General features: G+C 37.1%; 1 protein-coding gene across 2 annotated transcripts; it reads left to right on the plus strand.

The window, feature by feature from the left end:
- The first annotated feature begins 94 nt into the window (after nt 1-94).
- Nucleotides 95-20,039, plus strand: TMEM167A (transmembrane protein 167A). Of its 2 annotated transcripts, XM_015849758.2 has the most exons (5): nt 95-283; nt 737-853; nt 11,039-11,148; nt 15,922-15,956; nt 18,812-20,039. In XM_015849758.2, exons 2-5 carry the CDS (start codon nt 800-802, stop codon nt 18,880-18,882), a joined length of 270 nt encoding a protein of 89 aa, XP_015705244.1. In that variant the 5' UTR covers nt 95-283; nt 737-799; the 3' UTR covers nt 18,883-20,039. The 2 variants fall into 2 exon arrangements, with proteins under 2 accessions (XP_015705244.1, XP_015705245.1); XM_015849759.3 differs by lacking the exon at nt 737-853 and having other exon boundaries at nt 95-134.
- The last annotated feature ends 1,364 nt before the right edge of the window (nt 20,040-21,403 follow it).

Raw genomic sequence — 21,403 nt, forward strand, 5'->3', positions numbered from 1 at the left:
CCTTCTCCCCGCCCACACGGGGTATTCTCCACCAATGAGATCGGCCCACGCCTCCTCGCCTCTTCCCTGAAGGGTGCTGGTGCTTCTCCCCGCTCCCGCCGGAAGTGTGATGTGGCCGTGAGCACGTCGCCATGGTAAGCGCGGGGCGGCGGGCGGGAGCTGCCGGGCCTGCCGGCTCTGTTGGGGCCCGAGCCCTTTCTGTCCGCTCCGAATCCCTTTCTGAGGGGCTGCCGCTCTCACTTCTTTCTGAGGGGTCCGAGCCCGCGAGTTCAGCCGCTTGAGGGTACGGAGGGGCCTCTAGTTGTGCTCCTTGGACAGCAGGCCTGCAGCAGTGCCCGTGCTACCGGGCCCCGCGGGATGTGTTGGCCATCTGTAGGGCCTTGCCCAGTTCCCTGGGGCACGGGGCTGTGCTGTGCCTGTGGCACATTGCATCGGGGCAGCGTTTTGGTCTTGTCACCCTGCCCTGTTGGTGCAGCTGAGGCATGTTTTGCAGTTGGAGCAGCAGGCCAGGTTCTGTCACTGGCTCCTGTTGTTTGTCATGTTGGATGCCCTGTAACGCTGTATGCCTGTGTCCATTTGCTTAATTAGAAACTGGGTGACATACAGAGTTGACCTAGAAGCCTGTTGGTGTTGATGTTCAAATTTCTTATGGTGTCTCTGTTGTCTGTTGTTTTTGGGTTTTTTTTCCTTTTTTTTTTTTTTTTTCTCCTAATACACGCTGAAAATATGAGCAAAGGCTTTAAATCTTTATCAACTAAGATACTGAGCTTTAGATGAATGGCCTGAATACAAGACTTGAATGTTAAAAGGAAGGACAGATAGCTCAGAAGACTCTTATTCTGTACAGTTAAAGGTTTTTTCATAATTTTTATTTCAACCCAGAATTCATTTTAAGAATAGCTTTGTCAGAATGTTTTGATTTGGTTACTCATCAGCAGTGGTGTATATACTGTGCAACTTCCACTGAATCTTTCAGTAATTCCCACATATTTATTACAAGATTAATATCGCTTAAACTTTATGGCATTGTTCAATATAAATTCCTAGATTCTAGATCTTGTCACCAAAAGGAAAGTGCAGGAAGTGGTTTGCCTCAGCATTCCTTAGCAGATCTTTTAGATGAACCTCTGCTAAACATGTGCCAGGAAAGACTATAGAGCAGGGCACATTGAATGAGATCACATGGCGTCAGGCCCTGCTAGCATGGGTTCATGGAAGGCAGATCCTGCTTGTCCAACCTCATCTCCTATTATTATTCTCCTGACGGATGAGGGATAGGCTGTTGATGTGGTCTGTCTAGGCTTCAGCAAAGCCTTTTACACTATCTCCCATAATATCCTTTCCTGGAGAAGTTGGCAGCTCGTGGCTTGGGCAAGTGTGCTATTTGCTGGGTGAAGAACTGGCTGGAAGGCCAGCCCCAGACAGTAGTGATGAATGGAGTTAAATCCAGCCAGTGGCCAGTCATGAATGGTTCTCCCCAGTGTTTATTACTGGATCCTGTCCTGTTCGGTGTCTTTATTGATGATCTGAATGGGGGGATTGAGTGCATCCTCAGTAAGTTTGCAGGTGAAACCAAGCTGGGAGGAAGTGTTTATCTGCGTGGCGTAGAGGGGGATCTACAGAGGTGTCTGGACAGGCTGGATTGCTGTGCTGAGGCCAGTAGGGTGTAATTTAGTAAGCCAAGAGCTGGATTCTGTACTTTGGTCACAACAACCCCAGTCTATGCTACAGGTTTGAGGCAGAGTGACTGTGAGAAACGGACCGGGGGTGTTGGTTGTCACGTGGCTGAACAAGAGCCAGCAGTGTGCCCAGGTGGCCAAGAAGGTCAATGGTATCCTGGCTTGGATCAGAAAAAGCATAGCTAGCAGGAACAGAGAAGTGAGGCTGCACCTTTGAGCATGCCCAGAGAAGAGCTATAAAACTGTTGAGGGGTCTGAAGTGCAAGTCCTGTGTGGTGCAACAGAGGGAATTTGGATTATTAGTCTGGAGAAGATAGGGCTCAGGGGAGACTTTATCACTCTCTGCAACTGCATGAAAGGAGGTTGTGGTGAGGTGGAGGGGTCAGCCTCTTCTCCTGTGCAACTAGCAATAGGACTAGAGGAAATGGCCTCAAGTTGTTCCAAGGAAAAAATTCTCCTCCAAAACAGTGGTTAGACACTGGAGTAGACTGCCCAGGGAAGTGATTGAATCACCATCCCTGGTGGTGTAGAAGTGTTTAGATGTTTTACTATGGGACGTGGTTTAGTGGAAAATATTAGTGATAGATGGACAGTTGGAATGGATAATCTTGAGGTCTTTTCCAACCTTGGTGATTCTGTGATTCTAAATGATATCTCCAAACAGTTGCCAAAGAGCTCTCATGATAAGAAGCATAAATTGTCTTAGAATATATGAAACATATGTACAGAAAATGTGGCAGGTGAGAGGGAAGAGATGAGTGGAGTCATCACTTTTAAAAGGTAGCTGTTACAGAAGTACATTACCACCTTGCTGAAATACAGCTTTTTAGGAAACTCAGCAGTTCTGCTGCTGAAACTGGAAAATGTACCACACACGTGGTGTGGTGGGTGGGAAGAGGGTAGAAGCCTGAAGTAACTCCATATTAAAGATGATGAGCCTTTCACTTTGTGAATGGAGGTCTTCAGTTTCTTTTGTCGTAAAAATATGCAACTGCAGCCAAACAATATGAATATGCATGAGAACTTCGTAGTAGTTATGTTATGTGTTGGTAATTGCAATTCGGCGGTGAAGAAGGAATGTGTTGTAGTAAACATTATGAAGATGGCTTCTTGCATTCCCACTCTGGTTATAACTGACCTCAAATTCCACATTGTTGCAGAAAATTTAATTTGAAACTTTCACAGATCACAGAATCACAGATCACAGAACTTTCCATTAGAACAAACGTTTCTGTTACAACCTCCGTTGCTGCCTTAGAATGACTTTTATGGAAGGAAGGAAAATTGCTCCTAAAAGCTATTCTAAAAACATTACGTAGTAAATATTGATCCAAGACAAGCTTTCTAATACAAACAGGATTGCATAAGAAAAAAAAAAAGGCTTTCAGAAGTCTTTTGTGTCTGGCATATGGAAGTTAAAAAAGGAGGAACTAATCCTGATTCAAATTTTCTAACAGCTTTTTCTTTATGATGGGATAAAGAAAGACAAGATTTTAAAAGTTGTCCAAGTTCATCTTAAGCATATACACATCTTTGTGTTATGAGTTTATTTGAAACAATGATATGCAGCTTTTTGCATGTCTTTAAACACCATCAGGCATGAAATGTCTTAAGTAAGTGAATAGGTTTTCAGGGAGTTTCAGCTACAGTAACAAAGTTTTCATCTGATAAAACCTTTGCTGCCCAGCTAACCTGTTTTTTTGTTGGTAGTCTGAGGTTTTTACTCTTTGGCAGAAGCTGTAGTGCAGAAAGATGCTGTGGCGTCATTTGTCCTATGCCACAACTGACTTGCATCCCTGCAGTCAGTATTTGTTAATCTCATGCCAGCTCTTACATGCCTCTCAGTTTAACTAACTGCAGCTAGCTGAGGAAGAAGTAAGAATAATCTGTTCTCCGTACGTTTTCTTCTGCTGGAGAAGGAGAGAAAAAAGGAGAAATATTAGTGTAGCTAATATTAGAAATATTAGTGTAGCTAAGTAGGGATGCGGCAGTAAGCACTTTGCTACACCACTGTTGTTGCCTAGAGATACCTTCAGTAACGGTACATGCTGCTGTGGAGTCAGAAATCTGTAATGAATGACTGCTTAAGTGGCCGTTATAGATAGAGGGCGTGAAAATACATTATTTTTCTTCTATGATTGCGGAACCGAGGAAACAGTTGATTCTGCTATTGTAAGATGTGTGTCTTTAATACCTCTATTAATCTGGTTTTGAAACTGTAGGATGTATTCGATCTAGTTTAACAAATTTTACCACAGACCTCAACAGTGAAGAAATGACAGCAATTGAACGAAACCATTTCCCTGCAGAGTGCCAAACACCTCTTACTCAACATTTTTGGCCATGTGTCTATTTTGAAACAAATTGATGCAGTAAAAACATGAAAAGTGTTGAGAAGGTTTTTTGTTGCTTTTTGTTCTTGTGTTTGTGCAAGCTATTTGAAATTAGTAATGGGCTGGTTACCCAAATCCTGATTTTTTATTTTTTTTTTTAAATCACGAAGTAGTAAATGTGGCAGTGTAAATGTTTTTAATTAACTTCAGCATTTATCACTGTGTGCATCCACTGCAGTAGCTATAGTGCTAATGCACAGAGCTTGGGGATCAATCCCAGTAAGGATTTTCAGTTTCAACTTGGTAACCTGGGTTATGAGGTGGAAACACGTGTACTTGTCATAAAGGTGTTAAAAATCCAAACTGTGCTCCTGATCTGTACCAAGGAAGAGATGTGATATCATAGAATCACAAGGTAGGAAAGGACCTACAAGATCATCTAGTCCAGCCGTCTTCCCATTAGTAGATCCAGTAGATCTGCCCAGCAGTGAAGGACGTAGAGACTTAGCAGAATTTTTGTGTTTCTTGACAAGTTATGTTTGTTCCTGAAAGAGAAGTAATTATTTTTCATGTTATAGAAAGACAATTCTACTGTTAAGGAGATAAATCTTATGGTATATGTAACAGTTTGAAAACATATATATAATGTTTTAGGTAAATTGTAGGATATGCTTTTATTTGGCCTTTGGAACAAGTGGCTACTATCCCGTATTTGAATGCTGCAACTTCTTCGGCTTTTTCTAACCACGCTCAGCAGTATAATTCAGCTTTGAATCGCTGTGTCTTTCTATGGAGGTGAGATGCATTTAGACAAATGAGGTATATGTTTTTCTTGCTGTTCTAGAGTGGAGCATATGCAAGGTTAATATTTGATGCTTGAAAGTTTGATGCAATAGTAGAACTTTAGTAATCAGTGCTTGTAGAAAAAAACTTTAGTGATATCCTTGATGTTAAAATACTGTAAAATAAAACAAAGCAAAAAAAGATTTTGGTATTTTCAGTTTTGATAGCTGAGTTTCTTTTATGTCCATCTTCATATTCCTGTTGCAGCGTGTATTGTAAATTAACTTCTTCCCTCTCATTTTTTGAATGCTGGTTTTATTAGGGTAGGGATATCATCCAAGTTAAAATTTGCTGGCATGTTAAAATTACTCTTACCTCTTCCATTCACACACTCTTACAGTTGTTTCTTGAGATTGGTTTGTAAGTATGGGCAAACTAAGCAATACAGTGTGCAATTGCAGAAAGGAGAGTTGTCTGGCTTGGCAAACTGCAGCTTTCTTATCAAAAAGACGAAGACTATACAAGTATGGTTAACCACGAGGCTTCACTAAACAGCAAATGAAGCCAGAACGGATTGTGAGTCTTTCTCTTTTGTGTGGGTAATTTTTTCTCCTCCTGTTCAAGTACTCTCTGGAAGTCTCTTACTTCCAGATTTTTAGGGCATGAATGGTGAAAGAGATAAAAGACAAGATTTATTTCCACTTAAAGAGCTTTACTGATTATTACCTACTCTAGTTATATTTCCAGAAGTTTCCATTATTTCCCTTTTGCTCTAAAGAACTTACTTAATTTCAGCATCCATGAATTGGGACAATAGAAATCATTCCTTATCAAATGGAGGGGAAGGATGGAAAAAATGGTAAGCTGCAAGCTATAGTCTTCTGAGAAGTGTCAGAGGAAAAGATGCCTTGCTTTTACTGGCGCATCAAACATAAAAGCAATATTTGTAGAATAAATATGTAGACAGTGCATCACCCATGTATTATAACAACCTCAATAAGAGAAGCCTAGTATTGTAACTTTCAGTTAGCATTTTATGTGTAAGATTCAGGGGAAAATGCTGCATTTGCTAGCTGTTTTGTACCAAAAACTCAGCGCTGGGACTATTGACTAGACAAACAGAGGCAAACAGAGAATTCAAGTGAGCCTGCGTTTTTAACATTGTCAACTCAAGGTGTCGTATAAACATGAATGTTAATTGTACTAAAGAAAAATAGGTGTGTTAAAGTTAAGAGCTTTTGTGGAAGTGAGTACTTGCATCCTTCTCTTAATTGTGCAGAAGAATTCATTGTATTTTAAGCAATTATATTACTCTTCAGTTGGTTGAAAATGTTACCTGCTGCTGCCTGTGTACTTACTTGCCATTTTAATTAGATAAATATTTCTTCAGTAGATGTGTAGAGGAAAGGTAACTTATTATTCTAATTGTGATGTAACATATTTTTGGATGGTTGTAAGGCTTCATATTTTAGATGGAACTGTAAATGTATCAAACAGAAATGTGAATTAACAGTAAGTATTCTTTAGCAACCACATCCTGGACGAATGTGAAGTAAACTTAAACATGCTCGAGCAACCAATAACTGCTAACAAAACAGTATCTAGATTCTTATTAAGTTCAACTGCATTTTGTTTGAATACTTCTTGCTTAGTTATTCAGTGTAGTTTTGCCAATAATAACATCAAATAACATAAAATTTAACAGATTTGCAAGTTTTGTTGTTTTTTTTTTTACAATTCTTATTAGCATATCTCTTCTGCAGTGCTTATTTTCTATTCATTTTAATATGGTTATGTTTAGCAGGAGTAGAAAAAACAATTGTTTCAGAATAGGTTGGAAAATAATTACGTGCTCAATTTAATTTTTAGCAATTGCTTTCGCTTTCAGCTTGGAGTAGTCTTATGTTTTAATTCTTTTTTTTTTCTTCTTTTTTTCCAGTTTCATACTCCAAAAAATTGGACTTAAGTTGGGAAAACGAGAATGGCATTATTAATGGAAACCTTGCATAATAAGCGTTTCCAACTCTTTAAGGGTCTCTTCATTTATTTAGATTGATTTCAGTTTTCTGTTACTGCAGTTGAATGGTACCTCTGAGTTAATACCGTTTTAATGTGGGATTTCAATGTTATAAGCCTTACTTAAATGCAGTTGAACTATGGTATGAGCTCTTGTTCACATTTTAATGTGAGAGACAGCTAAATGATCCAATACTAACATCTGTTTCTTTGTTTACAGAGTATATAATCATCCATCAGTCTTATATTGTTGTAGTTTGGAAAGACAGCACAAGAAAACTTAAGGACTATTCACGCTTTATTTCTGCATATTATATGAAATTATTTTCACTAAGATATGGTATCGTTGAGGAAGAAGTATTGAGGTGTTTAAATTTGGGTTTGGGGAAGGATTTGGAAGAGCCTTTGGGCATGTAGCTCTTAGCATTAAAATCCATGATCTTAAATTTTTGAAGACCTGCAGTCAAACTTGCTCTTGCAAGTCCTGCTGAGTATAATGTGTTCTTAGAGCTTCAGGTAATACAATTGTGCTTCATAGCTACCTGGAGAGAGCACACAGAAGAGGGAATTTTAAAAATAATTAAAAAGAAAAAAGGTGGTACTTAAGCAACAAAGAATGTAGCTGCTACTAAGGTGCTTCCATCACATCAGAAAAGTTAAAAGTGCAGGTATGGAAAGTCCAAGCATATATAACTAAAGCCACAGCTTACATCACTAAAATCAACATAAAATACCAGCGGTGGTTATATTCTGCATTTGCAGTCTGAGCTTTGAGAAGAAATCTTTTTACCAACACGAAGACAGAATCTGAAGACAGCATCAGCTTTTCCATGTTGAGGAATTTATCTATAACAGTGATCAGGATCTTCATGAGGCCAACCAGCACTGTTTGAAAAATGCTTTAACCAATTGAATTTCAACCCACCTATATTACGGCATTTTGCAAATTAACTTGGTACATTAATACTATGTCTTTTAAACATATTCCAAGAAATGTACAATTCTTATGGGTTTTAATTACATTGGTTCAAGCAGTTGGATGCAAGTTACCCTTTTCTGTAAATTCAGTTGGAGTGTAAGAGATACTTTGAATGTAAAGTGTGAAGCTATCTGATTCAGAAGTAAATGATCATTTACAGTTTAAAAATGCAGACAAATTTTGAAATATGTCTCTTTTGTGTAATTCAGGGCATGTTTATGTAGGAAGACACGTGTAGTTATAATAATGCACTATGCTGCATATCTGGGGAAAAAACGTGGGAAGTCCAACAAAGAACAATTATGTACTGCTGCTATTGATTGATTAATAACACATTTCATGAGTATACATTTACATTCCCTGCTTGGTATGAAGCAAATGGGACAGCGTGCCCTTTTGCCATGTACATCTGAATGCCCGATAGCACCAGGCTGCTGGGAGCAGCTGCAGTGTGAAGCCTGCAGGAATTCATGGGAACCAGGCACTGGAAGCACAGTACCATGCAATGCTGAGAGCAGCTGTCTGTCCCAGGGGACCAGTCAAATTCATCATTGACAGGGAGTATCGGAGCCCCACATGAGCCAGGAGAATGCCTAATGTGGGCATTTGAGGACTTCCTAGTGTCTGAACGTGGCAAGTGCTTGTGACTAGTTGAAAGGCAAGGGTATGCAGACAGTAGTAAGCAGTATTTTCTCCGTTGTACGTGATCTGTCCGTTACTTTAAGTACTGTGGATAAGTGGTTCAGCTAGCTAAGCTAAAATACTAACCCACACATGATGATTCAGCTAGTGCCTTGGCTAGGGAGGAAGGAGCTAGAGGCACCTTGAGGAACACAGGGCTGTCCTTAGATACTGGCTCACTGCTTGGCTTGTGCAGTATCCCCTGTCAGCTGCTGCATATGGCTTGTCTTCCTCCACTGCCTACCATATCTGTCTGCATCTTAGTAATCATCACATTAACCTTTTTTTTTTTTTTTTTTTTTTTTTTTAAATCATAGAACATAGGAACTGAGGGCAGTGGCTTGAGAGTTTAGTCCTGTACAAAGGCAGCTGATGCAAGATATATCCTGCTTCAGACAGAAGTAAATGGGAGAGTTGCACATCTTTTTATGAGCCAGCTAACCTTGCCCCTGGGGACATGCAATACCAGGACACTGAAATTGGTCCTCCAGGCTGCAGAGATGGAGTTGTTCAGCTGCTCCTTGACCTCTGTGTGCAGCTCTGCTCTCAAGGGTTGCCTGCTGCATGTTATTAGCTGAAACATTCTCATTGTTTTGTGTATCAAGCCCTGCCTAGTACATGTAGTCAGACTGGCAGCTCTGTGTGCGTTCCAGTGTTGTCTCATGTGATTCACAGACTTAACCATAGCTAAAGATACATATGACTACTCTATGCATGTAATTAATTATATTTCAAATCTCAGTATCAAAAGAGCAGTAGGTATTCTCTCTAACATGTGGTTATTACAAGAGTACAATGGTAAGCTGAAATACTGTGATTTTAATTTTGCTTAATTATGTAGAAAAATGTGATTCTTAGAGCTTCAAAACATTAGAAAGTTATGATGAAATAAGAAAGTGCACATCAATCAACAGAGCTATGCTTCAGGCTGTGGAAATGGGATCTCTATGCTCTTAACAAATCCCACCCAGTTCTCTGCCTCATGAAGGAGAGTGCAATGTAATATCCCTTCATAAGTGCTGAGTATTTACACTTAATTACATATTGCAACTCAGCATTCTGGCTTGAGCAGTAGGGGGGGAGGGAAAAAAAAAAAAAAAAAGATACATGACATAAATTGGTCCATAACACAAAATTGCAGAATGAAGAATGTATTCTATTTGCTTCCATTTATTTGTTTGAGTTCTGAATAAATAGGATCTGAGTATGACAGTGGAGCAAAGTAAAAATAAGGCACTTTGCAATAATAGTTGTCTGTTTTTTTCTACCTGGTGCTATTGACAAAACTGCTTTTTGAGGGATGTTATCTTTGAATTTTTTCTTTCCTTATTTATTTATTTATTTTTCTTTTAGTGCAGGTTCTTAAGTCTGGATTATTTTAATATTGTAAGGAGAATCTTAAGTCAGGTTTGGACTAGTTACTAGAAGCTATAAATTACATGGACTAGTTGCCAAATATTTCTTCCAACATTTCCAGAGAATGTCCTGCAAAATAATAATAATGTTGCTAGTATATTCTTTATTGGAAAGGTGATATAGTGCTTGCTGGAAATTGGCATCAGCAAGCTTCCTTTCAGATTTTGTACTTGATTTGGAGATGCAGAAGTCCTTATGTGAACACCCATTTTCTGTCTGTATGTGTTACCTAATGATAGTTGGTTATGATTTGATGACTCAAACGCGTTTTGACCTTGCAAGGCTAAGGCATACTTTAATCTTATCAGTATTTTTTAAAATTAATTTACTCTATGTTGCTGGTATTTCAACTTAATTAAATGACCAGATATTATAATTTCTCAAGAACTGCTTTTTACTACCAGTATGCATATTATTTTGTCTGTTAGGCAACAGATCTTTAATCCTTTAAGTCAGGTCCTTTGTTTATCCAGCACTTCCCATATGATTAGAACATCTATATGTGTGATTTCAGCAAAGGTATTTTTAAATTTAAAATAAAAAAATGATTTCAAAGTAAAATTAATGAATTGTCTTCTTATAGTTCATATGGGTCTAGTAATGTGTACTTATACAGATAGGTTGAATTTGGGGTGCCATCTTCATGTAGAAGTATATTAACAATTGCCTTTCATATTTAGTATTTTATTCTGTCTTGGTGCTACTGGTTTAGTTAATTACTCTTTACATCCACCTTGACCACCACCATCCCAGAACTCTATTGATGCAAACTACAGTTACGCTTACTATTGGCCAAGAGGGGATGTCTGTTTTTTGTAAATCTTAGGCTGATACTAATAGGTTTCCCAAAATTGGTTTGGAACTAGTACCTGGGAGCAAATCTGTAAGCAGTACCTGCTCTTTACCTTTCTTGAGAGAAACTGGGAAAACTCCACTCTTTCACTGCTGTGCACAGAATGCAAAAGCTGTTAGAAGTGTTTTATTGTTGTTTGGTTGTTTGTTTGGTTTTGTTCACTGACAACATTGATTTTGATTATTTTCCTTTTTCAATGGGTGTTATATGGGGAATTGTTTATTTTCTCCAGGTTATAAATTGGGGGAAGTTTTGTGCTGTGAAGGTGTAATTTTTCTTTTCTAATTTTCTTCCTTAGTCTGCCATCTTCAACTTTCAGAGTATTCTGACTGTAATCTTGCTTCTCATATGTACCTGTGCCTACATCAGATCCGTGGCTCCCAGCTTACTGGACAAAAATAAAACTGGGTATGTAGTCCAACCATTTTAAAAATTCACAAATTGTTTGGTTTTCACTACAGTGCTTTATTCTTAGTTACTTCTAATGGTGATTGATAATACAAATGCTATTTTGCAAAATGTTTTTCTTCTTTAAAGATAAAAAGCTTTAGGTTGTCTTTGATAAAGATCTTCGCTGTATAAATTCTTACCGTAGAATATTGAAATTACTTGAAATTTTGCACTGTGAATTTATTGCCTCAAAAATATTGCTTTTTTAGTTATTTTTAAGGCTTGTAACATTTTCCTTAGATGCCACAGAAACAAGAGACAGAAAGAAAACATTTTCTTTCTTTCAGTTGTTATTATAAGGCTTTATTTATTTTTTATACTTATGGGTAGAGAATTAAAACTTAACAGGAGAAACTGGCTAGCTATTTTTTTTTTTTCTCCCTTGTGTCATTTGGCTGCTGTAGTTGTATCTCTCACTTTTATTCCTGAAGCACATTTTCCTGGATGACCACCCTTTTTCTGTTTTGCGTTCCCAGTTCTCCTGGAATGTACTTGGTGTGCTGCTGTGAAATGGTTCTGTGCCCTGCTCAGTAGCATGATTTTTGTGTTTGGTAGGAAATGAGGAGAGGCAAATCTGTGCCTCCCGTACGCTTTTAAAACACATTCATGTTTTGGTTTAACTATTTGCTTTGTACTACAAAGGATACCATGGAGTGTTGGATGCAATGAGCAATATACAGAGCTGTGATTTAAATGCTATGTTTTTGAAGTAATGATTGGGCAATTTTGAGCTAGCATTTTGACAGAGGCTGCCTTATTACTTCAGTCATGCTGTCATTGAGGACTATTACAAAGGAGATAATATTTATGAAAACTGGAGGTAATTCTAGCTGGGTAGGGAAAAAATGCAAGATTTTGGTCTTTGGATGTTTGATCTCCACTTTTTCCATTAGACTGTTTGCTATTAAAATGTGTTTTGTTGGGTTTGTTTTTTTCTGTATCTTTGGACACTTCTGCATTTAGTTTTAAGAAAAATGTCGAAGTTTTAATATAACCTTACCATCAATAAACTTCCTTTTTGTATTTTAAAAACCTTCACTGTGATTAACTGCTGCAGTTGCCATCTGAGCACACAAGTTTTCTTTTAGTAATGTAAACTACCAAGAGTATAATAGCTTTTTTTTTTGGTTGGGTCTTCTGGCATGAGAACGTTTGTGTCTTTTCTAATGAGATCATGCATTTACCATTGATGTGAGAAATTTCTTTTGATAATGGTGAAGGTGGAAATAAAGGATGACTACATAAAGGACTGTTCTTTTGTTGTTGTGGGGTTGGGTTTTTTTGAGTGTTTACTAATGGAAGATAACATTACAGTCAATGAGGTATACACAGTAAGAAGTAAGAAAAATTATTTTACAGACATGGATTATGTCCTTTAATCTGGAGATACTCTTATTGTGGAGGCATATCTGTCTCAAATACAATAGAAGTCTCTTCATAATATGTTTTCAGAGGTTGCTGGCAGTAAAGGAGTTAAGTATTTGATCTGTTGGCTTGTATTTATATAGATGTTGGACATACAGTATATACATATATGTATGTATGTATGTAGACCACTTTGTACAAAACAGTAAAACGTTGGCCCGGAAGCAGTGAAATCTGTGTCTTGAATGGTGGATGTTTACATGGAACTGTGTTAAACCTCTGTCCCTCTTCAATAACATATTCCGTGCTCAAATGGAAATGTCTAGACATACTGGATAAAATAAATTCTACTGATACTTCGTTTTAATACAGAGGTGATCTTACCTCATTATTCTTGCTCCAAATTAGTAACATAAAAAAGTAGCAATAAAATATTAGTGCAACAGGGAGGAAAAATGTTAGTAGTTACTAGCTGTGTTTCTGACTGAACGATAAACTTACAGAAGATGGAAGTTGGTTGTGATAATAATTAAGATAGTAAGTAAAGTAGCATTTTTCTGTTGGTTGAGAGGCTACACTACAGTGATGTTGTCATTTCTCATAACATTGTATTTCATCTGAATGATTTCTGCCAAAATGTGTAGTTTTCTACTAAGTCAAACAATTTTAAACTTTTGTATTCCCTGAAGTATCATGAGTACTTCCATGTGCTTTGTCAGGAGCAATAGCTTGCAGGATTGGGAAAGCCAAGAGGAGATTTACTGTTTCATACTAAGTAGAAAAGAATGTGTACCACAACATAATTCTGTCCTCTCTACTAACCTGAAAGATGTGTTATCTTATGTGCAGTAGAGATTGCCTTTGACTTGACGTAAGCATTGCATTGGGTTCCTGCAGTTCCTTCCTGAAGTTGGAGTGGGATTGTCCTGGCAAACACATGGCAGGAGCATTTCACAGTATTATGAGTTTAGCAGCCAAAACCTGAAACCCCCTAAACCTTTCCTGTCTTGCTTGCTTCCATTTCTTTGAGAGTTTTGTTGTTTTTTTTTTTGTTTGTTTGGTTGGTTTTTTTTTTTTGTAATCTTTTTCTTTAGATAGCCAACAGCACCAATAGAGAAATCAAGCAATGTGAAGCAATTCATGCATATATTTGATGTGTTGCTTCTTGAAAATTACAGGCTTGCCAGCCAGACTGACACCTGCATTAAAAGAAGGATGAGGGTGAACATAAAGGCAAGAATGAGGAGCAATGCAATTGCTTTGAATAATTGCTTAAGGAAGAATTATTTTGGAGCAGATTCATTCATGGAATCATCATTTCTGTATAATCAAACAGGCTGTGTCTTGAGATACTTGTTGTGGACAGCAAAGTATGAGCACAGAAGAAGAGTGGCTTTTCTGCCACAGTGAGCTCTAGTATATCCAGAGATTATGATTATGGATATTTTAAAGCTTCATGTCTTAAATTGCTACTCAGCAGTTAAGTATGTGGACAAACAAATCTACTGGGCTGTTCTGATAGAAGCACAAGCATCTCAAAAAGGTGCTGTTGCTAGCTGTTAGAAGGCTTGTCAGACCTCATGTCAGTGACAAATTTAAATTCATTATGGGCGTCTGATGAAACCTTGATTCTGTTTCCTACCACCCACACTAGAAGGGAGAATTATTAGTTCCACCAGTAAGGAATAGTTGTGGAACTAGGATCAATGCACAATGCTTTATGTAAAAGTTTGAACTTTACTTTGTTGCATGTGGTCAGAAAGCTCTGAGAAGGTAAAGAAAAACCCCTGCTGAGACTGTTAAATACTGCAGGTTAGTAGACTGCCTGGAAGAGGGAACAATCTTTTTCCCAGGTAAAACTCTGTAAGTGTGCATAAGAAGAGAACAGTAGTGTCTTGTTTCATCAAATTCCTGGGCATGCTTGTGAGAGATGGGAACTTGAGATACTGGGCTGTGGAAGATTTTGCAGTGGTTTTACTGCATGTGGTCTTCGAGACTTTATTTACAGAGAATAACAGTTTTAATAGTCTTGAGTGCCATTCACATGGGACTCTGACTATATATCTTACTCTGTAAGATTTACACATAAATACCTTTTTACTTCTAAAACTGAGTAGGTACCTTCAGGTTATTTTACTGCATGGCATCTTAAGTTAAAAAGGTGTGATAGTCTACGCGCAGAAATATCATTTCTGTTTATGGAATTAAATAAAAGCGTTGGCTATAGCATCACAGCAGGTAGCAGGTGAAGACTCACAAATAATCTAGACCAAGGTTTTTGTGAATAAACGTATCGTGGGAAGGAAGAGGAAAAACCTCTAGGGTTTTTTAGTTCATAAATATACATGTATTCAATGTAGCCAAATCCAGATGTTTTTACTGTATTGCAGCCAGTTATACTATGAAGCAAACCTAAAACCTGAAGTTTTCAACAGAGTTCTGACTGATATTTAAATGACTGAGTTAACTACCCTTCTAATTCAAGATGCTTTAGTATTTCTGTTCCTCTTCTTCCTCTAACTTTAAACCATACCTAGCTACTTTCCTTGTTTCCCTTGAGTGGTCAATATGAAGTAACTTTAGTTAGATGAAGAAATTACAAAGGTGTGGCCTACTTAGTTTTGTTTTTTATTTAGTTTGTGTAATTGAAACCTTTTTTCCTCTTTTTGTTAATTCCACTTGTGATCATTAATACTCTCAGTGGGCAAGATTAGAAAGACTTTACCTAGGTAAACCAGTGTAAAATACAAAAAACAAACCGAATAGTTGTTTTGGTGTCTATTTCTATGCAAATATTCTGTAATATCAGATTATACCTACAAGTATGTCCTGATGGAAAGTACATTTTCATGTACTATTGCTAAGAGGCTACACTACAGTGATGTGATATCAGAGAGATGCTACGAAGCATTACATTTAAAATGCTGTGATGTATAATCTCTTACACCTGCAGGAAAACATTAAAAAAAAATAAAAAATCTGCATTTGTTGACATGGAGGCCTATTGGTATTTTATACTTAGTGTTTCTAGTACTGCTTTGGGGTTTTTTCAGTGACGTTTTTTTAACAAGATTTTCTGTTGGGGCTGCTTTAGTGTAGAATGTGATATTATGTAAATTAAATATGGACTGTAAACATACCTTTTCTTGCATCTGAAAGCCTTGCTAGACTTAGAACTTTGCTGTTTGTTTAGTTCATAGCATGGACCTCATGCAGGTATCTGGTGTTTCCTGAAGCTGAGAATTAAGTTAAAAATCTGTTTATTTGAACTGCTGTAGTGTGGAAGGACGAAGATAAATGGACTGAGAGTTTTCTTAAATGACTTCATAAACTCCAGAGCCTAATGAATTTCTTTTATCTTTGCAGACTATTGGGAATATTCTGGAAATGCGCCAGGATTGGTAACTTTTTTTCTTTGAAATACCTTTTATAAAATGATTTTCCTATTGTGTGCATTTTTTCTTGGCATAGTGTTTCCAGGTAGCAGTGGAAACCGCACTTATGCATTATCTTTGAAAACATAACCTTTACCTCTATTAAATACAGTGAGAATTGGCTAGCAGAGTTGTGATTGTCTTACTTAGCACAGTGGAAGCCTGAATTTTTCTAATGTTAATTTATGTCTAAGTTGTTAAATTTCAAAAACCTTTTGCGGATTTTACTACATGAAATCACTCAAAACAGACTTATTGTAATAACTTACGGAGAAATCAGTGATTCCTCAAAATCTGGCATCTGTTTGAAAACCTAAGGTAGTACTGACAAAAACCAGATATTTACCTTACAGTAATAAAACAATGTGGAATTCATAATGTGTTAAGATTCTGCTTAATCACAGATAGTTGTGTTTTTTTTTCTTTTTGTTAGTTTTTCTGCACTTCTGAATTACTCAGAGCTGTTGGTGTCAGGTGGAATTTATGGGGAGGCTGATCAGCTGTATCTGATTTTAGGCATTTTCCTAGCATTTATGCTTGTATGGTTTTTTTCTGTCATGATTCTGATTTTATTTTTGAGTTGAAAAGGGAATGTGCTACAGAATTCCAGACTTAAATCTTGGATATATGTCAATTCTCCAAAAAAATAAAAATCCATCATTAAAAACTGTTCTACAGATTGCATTGTTAATAAGAGCAGAAGCACTGGGCATGTAATTCTAGATGTTGCTGCTTGTCATTGAACCTACAGGAAAACGTGTGGTTCCCTTTTTTTCATTCTGAGCCTTTTAAAGGGACATGACATACGTTTTTCAGCATGTCAGAATGCACTGATGCAAAAAACATTCTTTTGTGTAGACCTGCCATTAAAATGATTGCAGGTATTGTCCTATTTAGTTAATAGACATAGCTGAACCAGTTATAATATTGTAGTTGAAAGATACTGGCAATTTGGCAGCTGTTCGAAATGGATTCTGAGCTGCACTAGCAAAAATAAATCTAAATTTCAGCTGCATTAGGTTTTGTTCAAGGTTGAAGAGCACACTTCACTTTACAATCTTCTATTTAATTAAGCACAAGCATTTTTTTTCTGCTAGCTGTGCACAGCAAATAATTTAAAAAGCCATTTAAAAGAGTAAACGAAAGCTTTTATGAGATCCCTGTCAATTTGATGAACTTAAGAACCTCTGTTTGTCTGGTATAGTCTTCCTCTCTCATACCATAGCAACTTCATTAAGTTCTATATTTCCTGCATCCAAGGCAATGCATGCATGATCTATTCTTTCCTTCAAACTGGGAAATGAGGTAGCATCTTACCATTCCTCCTCCATGTTTCCTTACATAACGCTGTAATGCCCTCAGTAATGGGAAATGGCTTTTGAAGGGGATTGCCTCCATTTTATTTGAGTTAGTCACTAACAGAGAACTGGGGAAAAATGTTGGTTTTAAAAATGAAAGTACCTACTGGCTCCTTTTACATACAACTTGCTCAGAATGTTCAAACAACCTTTGCAGAATGTGCATGGGATTTTAATGATCAGCAAGTGGTTGCGTGTTTACAAAGTTGTGCAAAATGATGTTTAATCCCACCACATAGTGATTTCTTCTTCAGGAAATTCAGGAGCAGGAAAGTATAAGCCTTATGAAAATAATGATACTCTAAACTGTAAGAGTTGGACTTCCTCAAAAATTTATTTCAAGCAGATGTGAAACAGCAGACATTAATTAATTCATTTATTTGAAACTTAATTAAATATATGCTGGATCATTACAACATCATGTGATGTCACTGTGGCAGCCACCCCTGTTTATGGGACCAGTCACTACAAGTATCTTATTTTATTTCTTAGGGCAATACTACTGCATTTGAGGGTCCTGTTAGTGAAGGAGCTTCTTTTCCTGAGGATTATTCCTTAATGCTGGACTTGTTCTTTTCTTTTATTATTTCTCTAAAAACAGTATCTTAGAAAATATAGTTTATGGTAAGGTAAGAGAGCTCATGCAATGTGGATAAATAGAACTTTGCTTAAGCAAACAGCTCCAACTCTGTTTTTATGTTTCTGAATGCATCAAATCTGGAATCTTGTCATGTTAGAGCTGTGGCATTGTTAATGCTTCTGACAGTTTTGTAGGCTGGAAGAGGCATCCAGTGTAGGAGGCCATCTCTGTTCTCCAGAGTAAAGTCAGTGAATTCCTACAGAACGTGCTAAAGCAGAAGGGCAAAAGGGATTTCCTCTCTGTGGAGGAAGCATCCGTATAAATCATTAGCAGTCTAGTAAATACCCTCCCATGACAGTGTTACAGTTCCCTGAGATTTATTTTTTTAAATATAACTTTTTTGGTGAGCAAGAGATACTTTAACATTTTTTTCTGAGTAAAAATAGGTAAAAATAGATCTTGATTGTCTTTGCTATTGAACATAAATCTTTTAAAGGAGCGCAGTTAACTTTTGTCCGTAGGCTGCCATGGAAAGGTATGACAGTGTCAGAAACAGAGGTCTCAGTGCAGCTTGTTAATCTGTTGACCACTTGAAAGACTGTTTATAGGAACACAGAGGTCCTTGCACTGAACACTGTTTAAAGAAGAAAGACAGCTCCAATTCCCTCTTTAAATACAGCAGCATGTACTGTCCTGCATCTTAGCGTTTCGTCTCCTTTTCATATTCTTCTCTGGTATACAGCTGTGGCTATAACATCATTTCTGCAACCAAGTGTTGAATGTTACTTTGCACATGCAATGTAATTGTCATGTTAGGCTAGAAGCAGCCCAGATCTATGTAGTTATGCCTGAGTTGTATTTTTTTCCTATCCCTTTGCCTCCAGGTGAAAGGAAGAGCCCCTACGTAGCTGTGTGTTGTGTGGTGATGGCCTTCAGCATTCTGTTTGTACAGTAGCAACTGGAGGTTGTCCCTTAGATCCTGCAACCAAACAGCAAAGCATGGAAGAAATTCCAGCAGGAAAAAATTAAGAAACATCGTCAACTCTCTTCCCACATGCTGGATAGCCAGTCTCTTGGTGATCATAATGAAACTAACTTCAGTATGATATTTAGATAATAATGTCACATCAATATTGACACTGCTGATGTAACAGTTCGAAACATGTCCATTCTGTTTTTGGGTTCCACAAGAATATGTTTTGTACCATGCAATTAAAAAGGTTTTTAATGTTTTTTGTTTATTAATGTTTTGGTTTTGATAGACCCATTTAATTAAATTTTACAATTATACGTCAGGCAAAAGAACCACTCCTATGAAAATGAAGAACATTATAGAGTATGTTTACTGAGTATCTTCAGTTCTTAATGCCTGAGCAATTCATGTGATATTGTGACAGGTATTGTCACATGCTTAAAACAGATTTATTAAGCGTTTAAGTCACATTCAGCTTTCATTTTTTAATCTCTTAGTTTCTTAATCTAATGATATTTCTGTTGTTAAGGTAAAATATAAATAAGTATGGGGATCATAACAGTAGTGATGTCTGACTATCTGCTGAGAATACACAAATGTATGATTTGAAAACCAGGACTGTTTTGTAAATATATACATATATATTTGTCTTTAGAGATCAAGCTCACAGGTAAATCATTCCCTAAATTTTTTGTTTTGTTTTGTTTCAGAAAGGTTCTGGTGGCTCTGCTACTGTTTTTGAGGCATTTAATATAAGGTTGTTAAATCAGCTGAGAGAGCAGTTAGCTTCTCAGTAGTCCAGAGATAGGAAAGTTGTATATCCTAATGTTCTAAGGGTTCAAAATAAAAACAAAAATAATTAAAAAAATAAAAAGGAAAAGAAAAAGATTACAGTCATTATTAGCAAAAATGAGATAAACCTCATTATTTTTTGCCATTAGTTTTCATTCTAGTTTTTTTAAACTTCTTGATAATTAGTAACTTATTTTAGTAGTGCCTAAGAAGTGTATTTTTACCAGGCAGGTATATGACTTTGTAATGACTGTATTTTAGAGCTATCTGTCAGCTGTATTTTGGGTTGTTCTGAAGAGGTATGTGATCAGAATGAGCTTAGCCGCAATAAAACAATCTGCATGGTATGTACCTGTTGTCATTCTTATTAAAACTCTTGTTTTGTAGATCCAAATCATCCTGTACTTAAAAAGGAAGTGGTTGTTAGCGACTAGCATTGTATTATCCCATGTGTATCTGCATATCTAAATCATCATCAAACATACTTAATTGTCCAAAGCTGTTTTCTAATCAACAGACAGGAAAAATAGCATTTTTAGTTTAGATGAAATAAAAAGCATTGGCTGTAAAAACCTGCAGGCTCAGAGGAGTACAGAGCTGCATAATGTTGATAACCATGGTGTGCACACATACAAGCCTTAAACCAAGCAGGGAGTCTGAGGAACAGCCATGTCCATTTCTTTGAATGTGGGTACTGTCCCAGATGTAGCATTAGAGCATCTAAGGAATTCATTTCTGTGTATTGAAGTGCCATTCCTAGACTGGGGATGAGAGAAGCTCATGAGGAGACTTGAGGTTTGACTCATACGTATGTGTTAAAAACAAGTGTAGGATCATTGGAAACTATTATCTTCAGTGTGTTCTGGTTTTTAACATGTATTGGACTTTATGATTAAATAATGGTGTCTGTAGACAACATGTTTCCAATGCATCTGTCTAAAACTGCCCTACTTGTCAGATTATTCTTAATAACATCTGTGTTTACCTGCGTTTAGAAATGCCATTGAAACAACCCTGGTAATTTTTTTAAGCCTAGATAATCCAAAAAGTACTGACCACTGTATTGCTAAAGCTAGTCCTGTTCATAGCTTTTTGTTCTTGCTGTTGAAATTCAAACAGGCCTGTTTGTCACTTTCAGTTCAGCCCTTTGAATTATTTATTTACAGCAATTTTTCATTTTGTCTTAAATTTGGATAGCTAATGGGTAAATCTTTGAATTTTTTTTTTCACTGATCCTTTTATGATATTTACAGGCTATTCCTGGCTTACTAGCTGCACAGTTGCTCAGCAGTGCTGCTTTAGCAGCTATGTAAAGGACACATTTCTCAGCAGCTGCTAAAAGTTGCTGAGTTCAGAAGGAGCTTGTATGCAAGCTTTAGAAAAGATCGTAGGCAGAGATAAGCATTGTCTGTGATAGGGCTACTCAAAATATGCCTCCAGTAAAAGCATTTGAAAACAGGGTCTTTAAACTCTGACAAATGTCAGTTGTTTTGAAATGACTGCTTTAGGCAGGTGTTCACCTCAGGAAGACTTCTTTGTTTTTCAAAGTTTTGGGTTTGGAGAGATTGATGCCTCTTCTATCTTACTGTTCAAGATATGAAGGAAAATAGTGTTTTTTTCCCATGTTGGAATCTTAAAAGCTATTTCATGTTCTATGCTCTTTATCTCACATGCACCACTGACGCTTGGGGAAGGTTTAACTGTTATGTGA

Source organism: Coturnix japonica, chromosome Z (genome assembly GCF_054131305.1).
Source record: "Coturnix japonica strain WE chromosome Z, WE-NBRP24, whole genome shotgun sequence".
Classification (NCBI taxonomy): Eukaryota; Metazoa; Chordata; class Aves; order Galliformes; family Phasianidae; genus Coturnix; species Coturnix japonica.

What these genes read in the sequence shown, in the direction of transcription:
- TMEM167A (XM_015849758.2), top strand. Translation starts at nt 800, where the DNA reads ATGTTAAAAGGAAGGACAGATAGCTCAGAAGACTCTTATTCTGTACAG. An exon ending in CTTATTCTGTACAGTTAAAG is followed by an intron (nt 854 to 11,038) that starts GTTTTTTCATAA and finishes TTTCTTCCTTAG; the next exon opens with TCTGCCATCTTCAACTTTCA. An exon ending in CTGGAAATGCGCCAGGATTG is followed by an intron (nt 15,957 to 18,811) that starts GTAACTTTTTTT and finishes CTTTGCCTCCAG; the next exon opens with GTGAAAGGAAGAGCCCCTAC.